The sequence below is a fragment of the Hyperoodon ampullatus genome (genome assembly GCF_949752795.1).
Source record: "Hyperoodon ampullatus genome assembly, chromosome: 8".
NCBI lineage: Eukaryota > Metazoa > Chordata > Mammalia > Artiodactyla > Ziphiidae > Hyperoodon > Hyperoodon ampullatus.
The window spans coordinates 68,689,883-68,705,602 of record NC_136921.1 but is presented as its reverse complement, the minus strand read 5'-3'; the positions used below and the strand labels follow the sequence as shown (position 1 = coordinate 68,705,602).

The 15,720-nt window shown below is 38.4% G+C and overlaps 1 protein-coding gene across 1 annotated transcript in view; it reads left to right on the top strand.

The window, feature by feature from the left end:
• Positions 1-15,720, top strand: part of NEB (nebulin) — a gene marked incomplete at both ends in the record, with an annotated part of 225,065 nt that overhangs the window by 104,449 nt on the left and 104,896 nt on the right. The window contains 9 exons of the mRNA XM_079710699.1: positions 152-256; positions 3,286-3,393; positions 5,034-5,345; positions 7,328-7,531; positions 7,870-7,974; positions 9,491-9,598; positions 10,802-11,113; positions 11,436-11,639; positions 12,374-12,478. Of these exons, the coding sequence (XP_079566825.1) occupies positions 152-256; positions 3,286-3,393; positions 5,034-5,345; positions 7,328-7,531; positions 7,870-7,974; positions 9,491-9,598; positions 10,802-11,113; positions 11,436-11,639; positions 12,374-12,478 (1,563 nt within the window). The remainder of the gene's footprint in view (positions 1-151; positions 257-3,285; positions 3,394-5,033; positions 5,346-7,327; positions 7,532-7,869; positions 7,975-9,490; positions 9,599-10,801; positions 11,114-11,435; positions 11,640-12,373; positions 12,479-15,720) is intronic.

Here is a 15,720-nt window from a genome sequence, read left to right as displayed (position 1 = left end):
ACTTTACTTGAAGATACGCGTAAAATACATAATGTGTATAAAATACGTAACCTTTTGTTATTTCTCTTTATAAAGTTCTTGTGGCCTTGAAGTTTCGATTAACAGTACACTGAAGTTTTTTCCTGATGACATTTTATATTTTCCTTGCTAGCGTTTATACACAGAAGCCTGGGACAAAGACAAGACCCAGATCCACATCACACCAGACACACCAGAAATTACGCTGGCAAGAAAGAACCAAATCAACTACAGTGAGGTGGGAGCAGATGCTAATTCTATGACATTTGCGTGGTGTTTCATATTTCAGTTAATCCATTCCATGGTGATGTAATGCTAAATGACAGCTTTGTAAAGAATGTCTTTTCTTGCTCCATGTGAATACCAACTCTTTCATTTCTCGCTTACCTAAACATCAGTCTTCAAGTAACACATATTTATCATTTCGGAAGTGCAAATTATAAGAATGAATGATTTAAGCAGCAACCAGAAGATTAACTAGACCTTCCTCTTTTATTAATTTAAGAAATTAGCAATAGACCAAAATACGTTTTTCTCCTCCTTATGCTACATGGCTGTGCTAAATGTATTTTCCACATATGACTTATTTTTCCTAAATTGTGCTTTAGGGTCAAAATTTAAGATTTTTAATGTACAAGATTTAAGTCAAGGACTAAAATCACAGTACAATCAAATAACGCTGAGAGACAGACAGACAGAGACAGAGAGGATCTGTCAATATATAAATATATTAGCAAGCCCATTTCCTGTTCACTTTCTGTGAGCATAGAGCCGTGTGCCCCCATATCAGAAGCACAGATGTTTAGGCTGAGAGGTCAGTCTCCTCTAGTGCAGGAGTCCCCGCCCAATAAGTCGTCATCCTGCCTTTGCTTAAGTGTTCTCAGTAACGAGGTGCTTATAAATCTCATAAATCAACCTATTTGTTCTGGAAAGTTCCTTTAGAAGATGGTTCTCATGTATTGGGTCAATGGTTTCTCTCTGTAGACCCACATAATCCTCTAAGACCATGCAGAACCAAACTGTGCCAACTCCATAGGCACTATGTGCCTCCGCTGCCACTTCACCCCAGGTTCTCTTTATAATCCAAACATCCCAAGCTCCTGGGCATTCCTCACATGACATCCCTGCTAGAATGTGACTCTCAGAACCAAACAAAATCCTGCGAGTGAGGAATGACTAGTGTAGAGTACAGTCGACATTGCATTTCCTCTTCTGGACATTTACCCTCCATTTCTGCACTCTGTGCCTTGGGGCTCCTTGGGGCTATGTCACTGCTGGTGTGCGTGGGACTTGGGGTCAACCAAAACCCTAAGACAACTTACATGGGCTTAAACTAGGTTTCCTCTATCTTGTATTTATACATTTGGCAACTTAAATCTCAGTTCAAAGATTGACATTTATCTCTCTGCATTTTTTTCTTAGAATGAACCTATCGGTTTAAGTCTGTGGAGATTTTTGTGACTGTAAAATTCTGTCAGATGATATATTAGTTATTTCTTCCAGCTTTGTGCTACCAGCAAGGAAAATATTGTTTCTTTGACAGCATAAATCAATAGCAGGTTACTCTTCTGCTTAATATAACTGAGAGAATTTAAATTGATTAGCCACCACCTTAAGTCATTTTATTTTTCAGGGGTGCAGACTGTAATTTTAATGCTTATATAACTAGCTCTTAATTGCCACCCCAAACTAAAATTGTCAAGTCCCACTCTCAAATCAAAAATAAGTGAATTTTCAGTTAAACCTGCACTATAGGTCCCATAGTGTTACAGGAAAGCGTGTGCTATATGAACAGATATTTTAAGAGACAAAGGGTCCCTGTAACTAGCCACTCAGCATTTCTGGAACTGTCAACTCTGTCTTTGCTGCAAAAGCTCAGAGATGTTGTATGTTGCCCTTGGTTTGAAGAGGCCCAGGAAGAATGCCTGAACCGATTGCCTAACCTGCCTGGTCTGCTTTCTCTGACTTTTCTCTATCAGCTTAGTTCAGTTCTATCATGTTTCTTTCTCGTTTAGCATAGGAAGATAGAATGCAAATTTGATGATGTCACTCTTCCTCAAAGATTGTTGTTGGTTTCCCTTTTCCTATAGAATTAAGGACAAAGTTATCTTAGCACCAGGCCTTCATAGCTGGATTCCTGATTCTTGTCAGTCCTGTCCTGCCACTTCCTCTGGCACTGCCCCTCCGCCCCTGCTTGACGCCCCTGCACTTTAACTCCCCGTACTTTGATTCATGGAAGTTCCTCTGCCCTTGACCACCATCTCAGTCTATTGAAACCATATTTATCACTCAGGGTCCAATGCCAAGGTCATGCCCTCTGAGGAAACTTCCTGATTTTCAATTCAGAATAAATTGCTCCTTCCTAGAGGTCGTTCTTTTTTTTTTTTTAAACATTCAATCTTTTTTAAAAAATATTTATTTATGTATCTATTTGGTTGCGTGGGGTCCTAGTTGTGACAGGTGGGCTCCCCAGCCGTGGCTCGTGGGCTCCTTAGTTGTGGCAGTCAGGCTCCCCAGCTGCGGCCCCTGGGCTCCTTAGTTGCAGCTCTCCGGCTTCTTAGTTGCAGCATGCAGGCTCCCCAGCTGTGGCATGCAAACTCTTAGTTGCACCATGCATGTGGGATCTAGTCCCCTGACAAGGGATCAAACCCAGGCCCCCTGCATTGGGACCGTGGAGTCTTGTCCACTGCGTCACCAGGGAAGTCCCGTGGAGTTCGTTCTTAATGATATGGTTAAAGCACCTTTCATGGTCTGACTTTTTGGCAGCTTGTTCCGCAGGTTATCAGTCTTTCCATCAGTTCTCCCAGAAACCTTGAAGATGGGAGAGGCCTCATATTCATCTTTGTTTCCCAAGTACCAAGCACAGTCATGGCACAGAGTCGGTGCAGAATAAATGTGGATCAAATGAGTTTCCCTCCTGTCCACATTTTGCCACCTTAGGCCCATGAGTTTCAGCTTAATTTTTCCAGTTCTTTCCAAAACTGATTCATTGTTATAACTAAAAGTTTTAAAACCATGAATAATATCTGTATATGGTTAATGTAACATAAGTTTTAAAATAAAAAAACAAAGGTGCCATATTCCATATAGGTATCATGTTTAAGTCTCAACTTCAGCCAAAACCGCAGAAAGCTTAGAACTCTCAAAAGTGACATTATTACAGGCACCTACCTGTGTAGAACTTGGTGAATTATTTTAGTCCTCTGTCATTTTTGGATATGAATGTCAACATGTAACTGATTTTTTTTTTTTTTTGCCCAAATTTAGAGTCTGTATAAACTCGCCAACGAAGAAGCAAAGAAGAAAGGCTATGACTTGCGAAGTGATGCCATCCCGATCGTGGCAGCCAAGGCCTCCAGGGACATCATCAGTGATGTGAGTTGTCAGTTTTACTCCTAGTATGTGGTCAGTCTGAGGTGACATTTTCACTGAACTAAATCTTCTAAAAGAACTTCCCTGGCCCTCTGGAAATATATCCTGATGTATTTGTGTAGGGTTTTTAAAAAACCTAGTTTTGAGGGAAATGAAAAATTTGATGTTTACAAAAAAGTTTTATAACCACTAAGTCACAGTATCTTCAGTGAAAGCTGATCCACCAAGAATAGAGAAAGATCCATTCATGTGGAATTCATTAAGAGTGTAGCTGCAGGCTTGGAGATGCTTATATAAAAATTGCCACAGTGCTTATAGACAGTGTGACTCATAAACTTAAGTTCTCCCCGTGAGATTCAGGGCCTAGCTTTATATAGCATTTTAATATCCAATATTCAAAAAATACATATGACACTTGCCATTACAATTCACCCTTGTAAGATCATGAAAAGAAGGCAGTTGATCAGTGCCAGACTAGCCCAAAGTTGCACCCTTAACACTAGCTCCTGGCTTGTGGCTTGTAACTCCCAGAATAAAACCATCATCCTTTCCTGGTACCTCAGGGAATTCTTGAGGAACAGACCACTGCTCTAAAAATCAAGACCCACTATTTGGGAATATGGTAATACGCTGCCCTTTAGTTTGGAAGATCATATTAGTGACTCACTTTAGTTTACGTATGTTGTACCTTTTCTACAAATGGATTTATGCCAATAATAATATATAACAAAATAATAATAACCAAGAAGTGTTGAGAAATCTGTGCTAAGAATGTTATATGCATTATGTCACTTATTTTTCATAATTACCCTAGGATGTAAGATTGTGATTATCCCTGTTTTATGGGTTGCTTAAGCAACTTGTCTAAAATCAAACTCTTAGTAGGTGATGGAGTTGAAACTCTGGGCAACCTCATTCCTTCCCACTGTACTATATTGCCTCTGCTGACTCGTTTATCCTTTCTCACTCAGTTATGTTTGAGACTAGAAGCATGTATTTTGGATAATTGGCTCGGATTCCAGGACAATGTCTTTGGACATGGAATAATGACAACATTGTTGGTCCATGAGAGATGAGAACCCATGACTTTATTAGGAGCATGCTCTAAGCAACTGGGCTGCTAGGTCAGCTTCCCTAGTATAACCAGTTTCCAAAATGATGCCAAAATTTGCCACCACCACTGAATGCCTGAATCCATTATGGAACAGGAAATTCTCTTCTGTTGCTACTGCAAGTAGTCCTTGACCTTGACTTCATCCTCAAAGGAACCAGGCACTCATTTTACTACTTATTAAACACATCTTGTCACCAAGTGCATCTCTTTTCTGATGTACTTTTAGTGCCTAACCCATTTCTCCCAGTCCCTTGGTCCACATGGCCTCTCCACTGTGTGCATTTGCTGCCCCCAGAACTATTCCTTGTTACCAGGCCATAGGTGATTTGGGGTGTACACTACAATTAAATGAATTCCATCTATTTTATTACCTCTATAAGCTTCTAGGGGAAAGGTGGGATATTGCCTTGAGTTAGTGCTTATTAGCAAAAGTCAACGTACAACAGTGATATAAGCAAGATGATTTTGTACAGGCTTGTGACCTGTATTGGCTTATAATAAAAATCTAATTTGTGCATTTTCATCTCAGTACAAATACAAAGTTGGTTACCGCAAGCAGCTTGGCCATCACATTGGAGCCCGGGATGTGAAAGATGACCCTAAGATGATGTGGTCCATGCATGTGGCCAAGATCCAGAGTGACAGGGAGTACAAGAAGGACTTTGAGAAGTGGAAGACCAAGTTCAGCAGCCCAGTGGACATGCTGGGGATGGTGCAGGCCATGCAGTGCCAGACCTTGGTCAGTGACGTGGACTACAAGAACTACCTGCACCAGTGGACCTGCCTGCCTGACCAGAGTGACGTCATGCACGCTCGGCACGCCTATGACCTCCAGAGCGACGTGAGTACGGCGTCCATAACAGGGCTGTGTGTGGAAATAACTTGAACCATATGAATGTTATCCTTTGTAAACAACGCAGTGGCCTACTCAAGCTAGGATTTCTTGTTCATTGAATGCGATTTGAATCAGAGTATAGTTTTATTGCTTTATTGTGGATACATTTCTAGGCTTTATAAGGAAGTGAAGTTTACCAACTGGACTTGGTCTTATAAAAATAAGACTGGAATTAAGCAGCGTTAGAATTCAGGGTCCAACCCAGGAAGATGGTTTGTTTTATTCTTTTAAGGGGGAAGGAAATAACGCATTTTTATTTTTAAAAATTACTCAGAAATTTGTTTTTAGCTTCCTTGCAAAACAAATGAGGTTATCATTAGCAGAATACTGCTACAACACTAATCGTCACTCTTATGAAATAAAAGAAGTCACTGTGTCTGGAAGCTGTTGGGTCATTTCATTGACACTTTGTCCTCTCAGCACAGCTCTCTTTGTGGAGAGGTCATGTGGTAATGACAGAACCGGTACCTATTAGAAACAGAGGCAGCATCTCAAATCTGGATGTGACAGGCACATTTCCTGCAGCATATATTTTATAGACGTTTAGAGGAATTATTAAGCATTAGAGGACTTTGGAGAATAACATGAATTAACCATAATTATACATTAAATGGCTGTTCCTAGAAATTGTACAGCCTACCTGTGGAAACTCCCACATCTGTTCTGTAGCTTTCCACAACATGCAGAACCCTGTGTTTTGCAAAGAAAGGCTTTGCCTGCATATGAAAGATAGTTAAAAACGGTTAATGTCACCATAGAGTGACAGCATTGACAGACTGCTTGCCTCTGTTTATTTGTCAAGTGCCTTTTTGAGATCACCTCCTTCTCACGGTGACACAGTCTTAATAATGTGGGAAGCATTCGAAAGTTAAGAAGCACTCCAGAGGTGTAAAATGTTATTGTTTTCATTCTTGCTGTTGTTATTTAAGGGGCAATAACTAGTCAGCATAAGGCAATTCCAATAGGCTTTTAGTCTAGACAGTAAAATAGCTGTCTGTATGCTCTACTTAATTGCCGTTACAGGTAAAATCCTTCAAATGATCTGGGCAAAGGTCCAATTCCACCGTTGTGAAGTAGTTATGAATGCCTAATAAGTACACAAAAGTCTTTAGCAGAAAAAATGACTTAAAGTGTTAAATAAAGATATGGAAAGACAACTCTGGAAAAGAGTCTGTGCTTCCCAGCCTGAGAATTTGCTGGGGAAGAGACGGGTTCTGGACCAATAAGACGGTCATTTATTGTCCTGAATCTTGGACAGTGTTGAAGTAGTCAAAGGTCTGCCTCAGGGCTTCAGAGGTTCTATGTCATTATTATATTTTAACTTCTCTTTTTTGTTGTTAAACCAAGAGCTTTAAAGATATTTTGAAATATAAGAAAAAATACACAGAAAGCAATAAGAATCCAACATAATCCAACCACTGAAAAAGCCCACTCTTGCTCATGTAATTTATATACAGATAGTTTTATGTGCTATTTTTTCGTTATTGTTACATTAATGACATTTCTACCAATCATTGATATTCTTTAAAATGTGGCTTTTAATGGCTGCAGAGTGTTTCATTTGACTGGACCTAATATTTATTTACTGACAGCCTGTAGGTCGACATATGTGTGGTTTCTCTCACTTTGGGTTGGCATTCTTTTCTTGTGCACACGAACGGTGAACATCCACTGAACTGGCTGACAGAAGATATTCATTTGGATTCCTCCTGTCCTAACAACCTGAAATATTCTATCATTTTTTGTTACATTTTTGGGTCGTTTTTGAACATACTTCCTCTGTTAGTCTGCCTAATACAGTGAGCCAGTTTTCTATGAAACCAACAAGAGCAACAACCAGAATTGTACTTTACTACCAATTCTATTTGCACCTTGACCCTAAATCTTTCAGTCTTACTGAAGAGTTCCTGCCTTTTTCCTCCTCACAGAATGTTTACAAGTCTGATCTCCAGTGGCTGAGGGGCATTGGCTGGGTCCCAATTGGGTCTGTGGATGTGGTCAAATGCAAGAGAGCTGCAGAGATACTGAGTGACAACATCTACCGCCAGCATCCAGATAAGCTGAAGTTTACCAGTGTGGCTGATTCTCTGGAACAGGTGCTGGCCAAGAACAATGCCATCAACATGAACAAGGTGAGCCCCAGCTGCCTCAAGCTTCTCCAAGATGCCAAAAGAGGTTTTTAGACCTTAATGACTAGTGGAGTTAAAATTATCCATGCAGGTGTGGGGTCACGTTTACCTCCTAAATGACGTACTTGAAATCCTCTAAGTACTTTCTATTATCCCCAGTTGTAACCCTGATAACTATCATTAAGACTTAAACCTCCAGCTGAATACCTTATATCCTAGTGTGGTTTATTTTCCTAATTAGATCAGTAACATTCCTGCTTTAATTGGCTTTTTGTAATTCCTATTTCAAATGGTTTTCTTTTTTTTTTCAAATGGTTTTCTATCAACATATTCTTTGATAGCACTTATACACAGAGGCCTGGGACAAAGACAAGACTCAAATTCATATAATGCCGGATACCCCGGAGATCATGTTGGCGAGGAAGAACCAGCTCAACTACAGTGAGGTAGGGGCAAAATCCTGGGGGACCACGCTTGTTTTGTTGCTATTGTTGTTGTTGTTGTTTGTTTTCTACACTTTTGTGGATATTCTCGGACCTCAGCTATCATGGTACGTGCAGCTCTGTGATATGAACACTCAGCCCATCCAACCTTTCATCTGTGGGTTGAATATCATACGCTATAGGATTCCAGGGGCAAACTGAAGTCACATTATCTTTTCCATTTATGGTCTTTACCAGTGTGGGTCAGGTGGAACTGAGGAGTATTTTTGGCATTTCCAAGGCGTAGGATAACCAGATATAATACTAGCTCATTATTTATATGAAAACATTATTTGTTATTTATCTGAAATTCAAGTTCAGCTGGGCATGCTATCTTTTTATTTGCTAAATCTGGCAACCCTACCAAGGGGACCTCTAATAATATGCACCTCTTTCCCGCCTGGATCCTGAATAAAATTGAGAAGTAAAACAAAGGAGTGGAACTAGAAGTCAAAATCTCACATCTCTTACTACTAAAGTTAGGTTCAAGGACACATTTGTATGAGAGCCAAACAAACCTGCTAAGTGAACCCCAGAATTAGGTTCCCCATCCAGGCACAGGCCACACTGGAGCAGGACAGTCAGCTCTACCTCCCTCAGGGGTGAGTCCTGCTTCGCACAGAGAAGCAGAGGAGGGCACTGGGCATGTTCCTAGAGGGAGGAGGTCAGAGCTGAGCTGGGCATGCCCTGCCATCCCATCCCTACCAATTAGATACATCAGGAAATCACTGCACCTCTCCAGGGTAAAGAGAGTAAAGGGGCAGAGATGAAATAATCGCGCTCCTTTTATAGAAAGAGAACCTCAGGCATGGGGAAAAAGTGTTCTCCATTAACAATACTGATTACTACTTTTTTAAAGTAAAATGCAGTTTTATAGGTGAATGTTTTACTAATATGATCCAGCCAAAAATTAGAATCATAAAGTTGTGATTATAGTCAAGTTAACTATGTTTTAAATTGTACTTTAATTTTTTTCTCATTTGTTTTTTTAAACATCATAAGATATTACATGATTTTTGAAAATGTTTAAGTAATAAAGAACTAGGTAAAAGTATATAAATATATATTTTATATACAAATGAATAATATTAAACACATTGTTCTGCAATTTTTTCATTTAGCAATACGTATAGATTGATGCTTTGCCTATCAATCTATATTACTAGATTATATTAACATTAACATTATATTATGTTGATATGCATAATGTATCATATAATCTATATATTATATATATATTAATCTATATGATATAAATAATAGATTATCAATCTATGTTAATGCTCATTGATATATTTCTTTTGTTTCTAATGCTACATAGTTTTTTTTGGTAAAATATAATTTATTTACTTTCCAATATTGCTAGAAAGATAGATTGTTTCTGGAGCCTATCCTTTTTTAAATTTTGTGATATGTCACCTGTTAGACTCCAAATTGTTGCTATCAAAACTTTGCTTTAACTCTGACTTTCCTTCTATAGACTCTGTATAAACTCGCCAATGAAGAAGCAAAGAAGAAAGGCTATGACTTGCGAAGCGATGCCATCCCAATAGTGGCAGCCAAGGCCTTCAGGGACATTGTCAGTGATGTGAGTACCAACACTCCACATATGTACATGGCTGGATGGGGGTGGGGCAGAATCAGTATTACAACAGCAAGATACATCCTGGTGCCAGTTAAAGCACATTTACTGTGCTTTAAATGAAATGTTTTTCATTTGAAAAGAGCTTTAATAATTTAACTCCAAAAGATTTTAATATTCAGTTCCCATATGCAGAGGAAGTATCCTAAACTTCATTAAAAAATGGAATTTGAATCTATATTTGTTTATATCTGTAATTATAAGGCATTCATCTGCATATTTTGAGCACATAGAAATAAGAAAATGACAGAAGAGTTGGGGAAAAAGCTTGGGTACGTGTATTGGTTCAGCATAAGAAAAAGATCTGGTTCAGCCAGGTTCAGGAAAATTCACCCTTCCCCAAATCTGGTCTGGATTCTTGCCAACCCTTTCTTTGAAAAATTGCCTTAAGTGCTTCCTTTGAGTTCTTTTTAAATGAAAAAAAAAAAAAGTTTTATAACAACCAAAACCAACAAAATAGCCTGATTTCCCTTTCCGCTGTCTCCAAAAGAAGTTCCTTTGGTAGAGAATTCAGACTTCAGTAAATATATGCTAGGATTTGTGTAATTTTGTTGCCTGAAGTGGAGAGAAGCTAATCCAGAGTCAGCTCTTACCATCGCCACCAACAAAACACTTTCTTGTAGTTATATAATCCGCTTTTTCTCCTCAAGGAATCCCAACAAACCTCACCGAAATTTGGTGTCCAGTAGAGCCGGTATACAGGATGGAAACACAAGCCAGTCTATTTCAGGAGTCCTGTGAAAGTTAGCAGAGCCAGATTTGGGAGAGGCGGGGTGGGCAGGGGAGTGAAAAGTTTCCTCTGAACTCAGGAGTTGTTCTCAAAATCATGTGTAAAACTTCTGGGTTAATGATTTCACTGGCCCAAAAAAGATTAAAAAAAACTCCAACTGATTTTCTGAAAAGTGCTGCTGCCTTTATTTCCAGAGACTTAGTGTCTGCAAACCATAGAACTATGAAGTTTGGCCTGCTCGCCATTAGAGTATTGCTGTGAAGTCTCATCAGAGTTTAGGATGAGGAGATAAGTTGATATTCAGATGATTTATTTCTCTGCAAGAACTAACCAATTTTAAAATAATAAAGTTTTATATTAATAAGATTTTTAGCCCTTTTCATTCATTTTTATTTTCAAAATGACTACTGTTATTTCAGTATAAATACAAAGATGGTTACCGCAAGCAGCTTGGCCATCACATTGGAGCCCGGGATGTGAAGGATGACCCTAAGATGATGTGGTCCATGCATGTGGCCAAGATCCAGAGTGACCGGGAGTACAAGAAGGACTTTGAGAAGTGGAAGACCAAGTTCAGCAGCCCAGTGGACATGCTGGGGATGGTGCAGGCCAAGAAGTGCCAGACCTTGGTCAGTGACGTGGATTACAAGAACTACTTGCACCAGTGGACCTGCCTGCCTGACCAGAATGACATCATGCACGCTCGGCAGGCCTATGACCTCCAGAGCGATGTGAGTACTGAGACCCATTAAACACCACTGTTGACCATGCTTATGATGATAATACATAGTAATATGCAGATAATGGCTAGGATTAGGTAAAGCCCTCAGAAAAAAAATAATGTTTTTTTCCTCTCCACCCTTAATTTACTGTGCCTTAATTTTCTTTTAGAGAGAACATAATACCATGAACTATATCCAATTGGGCTTCATATTATAAAAGACATAGACATGAAGTTTGGCTATCCACTTTTTCCAGTCCTTTTCATTCATTTTTGAAATCAAGAATCCTAACAGCTTCAGTAATCCTTGCTTTTGTGTTTGATCTCACCAGAACATATATAAATCAGATCTCCAGTGGCTGAGAGGCATTGGCTGGGTCCCCATTGGGTCTGTGGAGGTAGTCAAGTGCAAGAGAGCTGCAGAGATACTGAGTGACAACATCTACCGCCAGTGTCCAGACAAGCTGAAGTTTACCAGTGTGACTGATTCCCTGGAACAGGTGCTGGCCAAGAACAACGCCATCACTATGAACAAGGTGAGCCCCCAATGTGGGAGAAAATAAAACAGGGCTGTATGTCCTTGAGAATATCTGTTACTAATTAAGTTAGTCCTTTTGTTTGTTTGTTTTATCTAGTTGCCATCCTGTGTATAGTGATTTGATTGAGTTCTCTATTAGGATTCCCCAAGTATATGTGGGAATTTCTGCTTTGACATCTCTTGTGAAATAGAGTTAGGAGTAGGACAGCTGTTTGGTGTTTAAATTGTTTTAAGTCTATAACAGTTATACATGTTTGGTATCAAGGTTTCTTTCTCGTTGGGTACTTATCTAAGTAAGTATAGAACAAACAAGTCAGGTGCAAATCTTCATAACATTTATCAAAAAGAAATCTAGAGATGGCATATCCAGGTACATTTGCAGTTAATAAACAGACAAACAGACAAAATCATGGGAAGAATTTGTTGATACAGCCTCAGTACATATGGACGTGAATACATGCTTGGAAAATACTTGCTTTTAATTTAATTGGAGTGGAGGTGATCTTGTAATGAAACACACACACATTTTCTTTTCATATCTTAGTCTACACTTATATTTAGTGACAATAAATATCTTGTAACATCAAAGAGATTGAAGAATGTTGATATTACAGCAGACAGCCCAGATAGTCAGAAGGTTGGCTTTCAACTTTGTCATGATCTCTAAGTTGGAAACCTCTGTTTACAACAAACATTGTTGTTCTAATTCATTAACCTTTTTATCCTTCACAGCGCTTATACACAGAAGCCTGGGACAAAGACAAGACCCAAATCCACGTGATGCCTGATACACCTGAAATTATGTTGGCGAGACAAAATAAAATAAATTATAGTGAGGTAAGACCATTTGTTTTGACCTGAACACGTGATTTTGCTGATGTAGTGGAAAGGTCAGAATTATGGATTTAATTCTCATGTTGACCAATTATTTATTTATTTTTGCCATAACCTACCCTGAATATATGTATCATTATATTCAAGAATAGTTACAGAAAAAATTAACACAAGCTTGTAAATCAACTATACTTCAATTAAAAAAATACATAGGGAAATGGATAAATACAAAAATATCTCCATGTCAGGAGGGAAGGGGAACTCTCAAAGTCAACTATTAATGATAGAATCATGTTGTAATTTTAATTAAAAAATAATTATTGCTATTTATCAGATTACTACTTGCTTCAAAATTTGTTCTATGAGTTTTTCTTTAGTTACCTCATCTGTAAAATGAGATAAAAATGTCTATTGAAGAATTTTTGTGATGGCTAAATGGGGTAGTATATATAATATGCCCAGTGTAGAGCCTGGCATACAGTAGCTGCTTAATAAACTTTAATTTCTTCCCTTTACACTCAAGTCACTGTGAAGATTAGATTTATTTAATATGCTCAAAATAACTTCAGTTTATTTACCAGAACTGAAATAAGAATTCTTAAATTCATCCGTCTCAAAATTGCCTGAGGACAATTAAAAAAACATTTTTTTTTACATACTATCTCCAGCCCCACTAAACTTGTCATCACAAATCTTTGCAGAATAGAAATACTGCCGCAGAAAAAGCTTCTTGCCCAATTGTTCTTGCCAAAGTCAAGAATTATCTGGTTCATTCAAGATGAATATTGATTTCTTACATGTTGTTTTGTGTCTTCATTAAACAAAAAAAAAGGGCAGACTTCCCTTTAGTTTGAGAACATTGGAAATTTTAAATACTCATTTTCAAGACTTGACCACATTATTATTTTACCCATTAATTACTTTTGCCTATCATAATGTAGCCCTAAAGAAGAGGCATGACAAGTGAAATGAAGAGGAGAGAGTTTCCTTTTGTCTAGCGTTATAAAACAGACCCAAGGACAAGCCTGATCACAAGGATTGATTGACCTTGGCTTCAGTCATTTTTGAATGAACAACTTTTCTCTTGGCCACAGGGCTTCTCTGTTGGATTATCTTTTCCCAGACATTCTGCCTCACCCCAGGCAGATGAAGTTAGTTTCTATCCCAAAGGGATAATGCTTTTAAGACTTTCCCTTTTGTTAAAATTAGGTCAGATGAGGTAGAGTATTTTTTTTTCAGACTGCTGACAGGAAATTGGGCTATTTTTTTAATTTCTAAAATTTTCATCTGGATTTATTTCTTTAAAATTGCATGATTATGTTAATTCCCTAAAGACTGTCTCCTGAAGATTAGATTTCAAAACGGCCCACTTGAATTTCTTCTCAACCCGTTACCAATGGTACCTTCATTCCATCTTCGTTCAGTAAAGTTTAACAAAACAAAGTAACTATATCTTATTTTTTTTCTCTTAAACTCTCATTTACCTGTTCTAGTTCTCTTGGATAAATAATATACCAAACATTCTTTAAAACGTAGCCTTGAAGATAATAAAGGTGTTTTCTTTGAAGCCCTGCATCTTTTTCTAATGTTGAAAGAATGAAAAAAATTTGTTTGGCCTGAAGCTGCAAGATGATTCAAGCACATTTTTTCCCACTTATACATAAGGATAAACTTGAGAATTTATTCTTCAAAGGAAAATTATAAAGTGTAAAAGTATTTGACTCGGGCTTCCCTGGTGGTGCAGTGGTTGAGAGTCCGCCTGCCAATGCAGGGGACACGGGTTCGTGCCCCGGTCTGGGAAGATCCCACATGCTGCGGAGCGGCTGGGCCCGTGAGCCATGGCCGCTGAGCCTGCGTGTCTGGAGCCTGTGCTCCGCAACGGGAGAGGCCACAACAGTGAGAGGCCCGTGTACCGCAAAAAAAAAAAAAAAAAAAAAAAAAGTATTTGACTCTAGTTACAAAATGAATATCTCGAGAAATTTTTTTAAATTAATTAATTTATTTATTTGTGGCTGCATTGGGTCTTCATTGCTGCACACAGGCTTTTTCTAGTTGCGGTGAGCAGGGACTATTCTTTGTTGCAGCGTGAGGGCTTCTCATTGCAGTGGCTTCTCTTGTTGAGGAGCACAGGCTCTAGGCATGAGGGCTAGTAGTTGTGGCACGTGGACTGAGGAGCTGTGGCTCGCAGGCTCTAGAGCGTAGGCTCAGTAGTTGTGGCACACAGGGCTTATTTGCTCTGCGGCATGTGGGATCTTCCTGGACCAGGGCTCAAACCCGTGTCCCCTGCATCGGCAGGTGGATTCTTAACCACTGAGCCACCAGGGAAGTCTCTAGAAATTTTTAAGAAGAACAAATGCCCTTGGGACTTTATCTCAAATACATTAAATTTATTCTTATTTACTTTAGCTTTGCCTTGTAAAATCTCAACATGAAAAAAATGTGAATTGTCACACATTAATAATCGACATTAAAAACATTTAATGACATCCTTCTCAGACTCTAAAGTCATTTTAAAATTATTAATAACAAAGCACTAAATTATTGTAGTGGTTCACAAGCAAAAAAGGCTGAATACTACTGGTATAGATGATTTGTTTAATTCAGTGGTTCTCAAGCTGTGTTCCCGTGGAATACCTGTGTTCTATCTTCTGTGTGCATCTGTCCTGCCACAGAAACTGAACAGTGGGTATTTCCCAATTCATAAAGAAATTATTATTATTTCATCAATTTTGTCCTTTTGTCTCATAAATATCTGGTACTTGCTATCCCTCTGTCTGCTAGCAATTTCCGGCAATCGACAAAATGAATAGAGAGCAAATCAATATTAACAAAGATGTTCAGAAACAATGGATTATCCTCTGTTTAGCACTGTTTGAATACAGGTACATGCTCATGGTGGTAGTGTTGTTGTTATATAATCGTATTCTCTGCTAGTAAAATTGGTCCTAATTCAAATTTGCAGTTAAATAGATAGTCATTTCTTGGTTATTTCATGAAAAGAATAAGTGCTGAGTAATCCAAACACATTTCAGAGTTAATGACTTAATGTGTAAAATCTAGAAGGATTTATCCAAGGAAAAGTTGTGTTAGACCTGCTGAAAGTAAAATTTCAAGTTAAATAAATAGCTTGTATACATAGGAAGTAAAAGGAAGAAAGAGATCTTTTTTAAAAAATTTATTTAAGGCTAAACATACTAGTGTTGTTCTGCATCCAAAAGTAGTCTTCCTTTGACAGAAATACATTT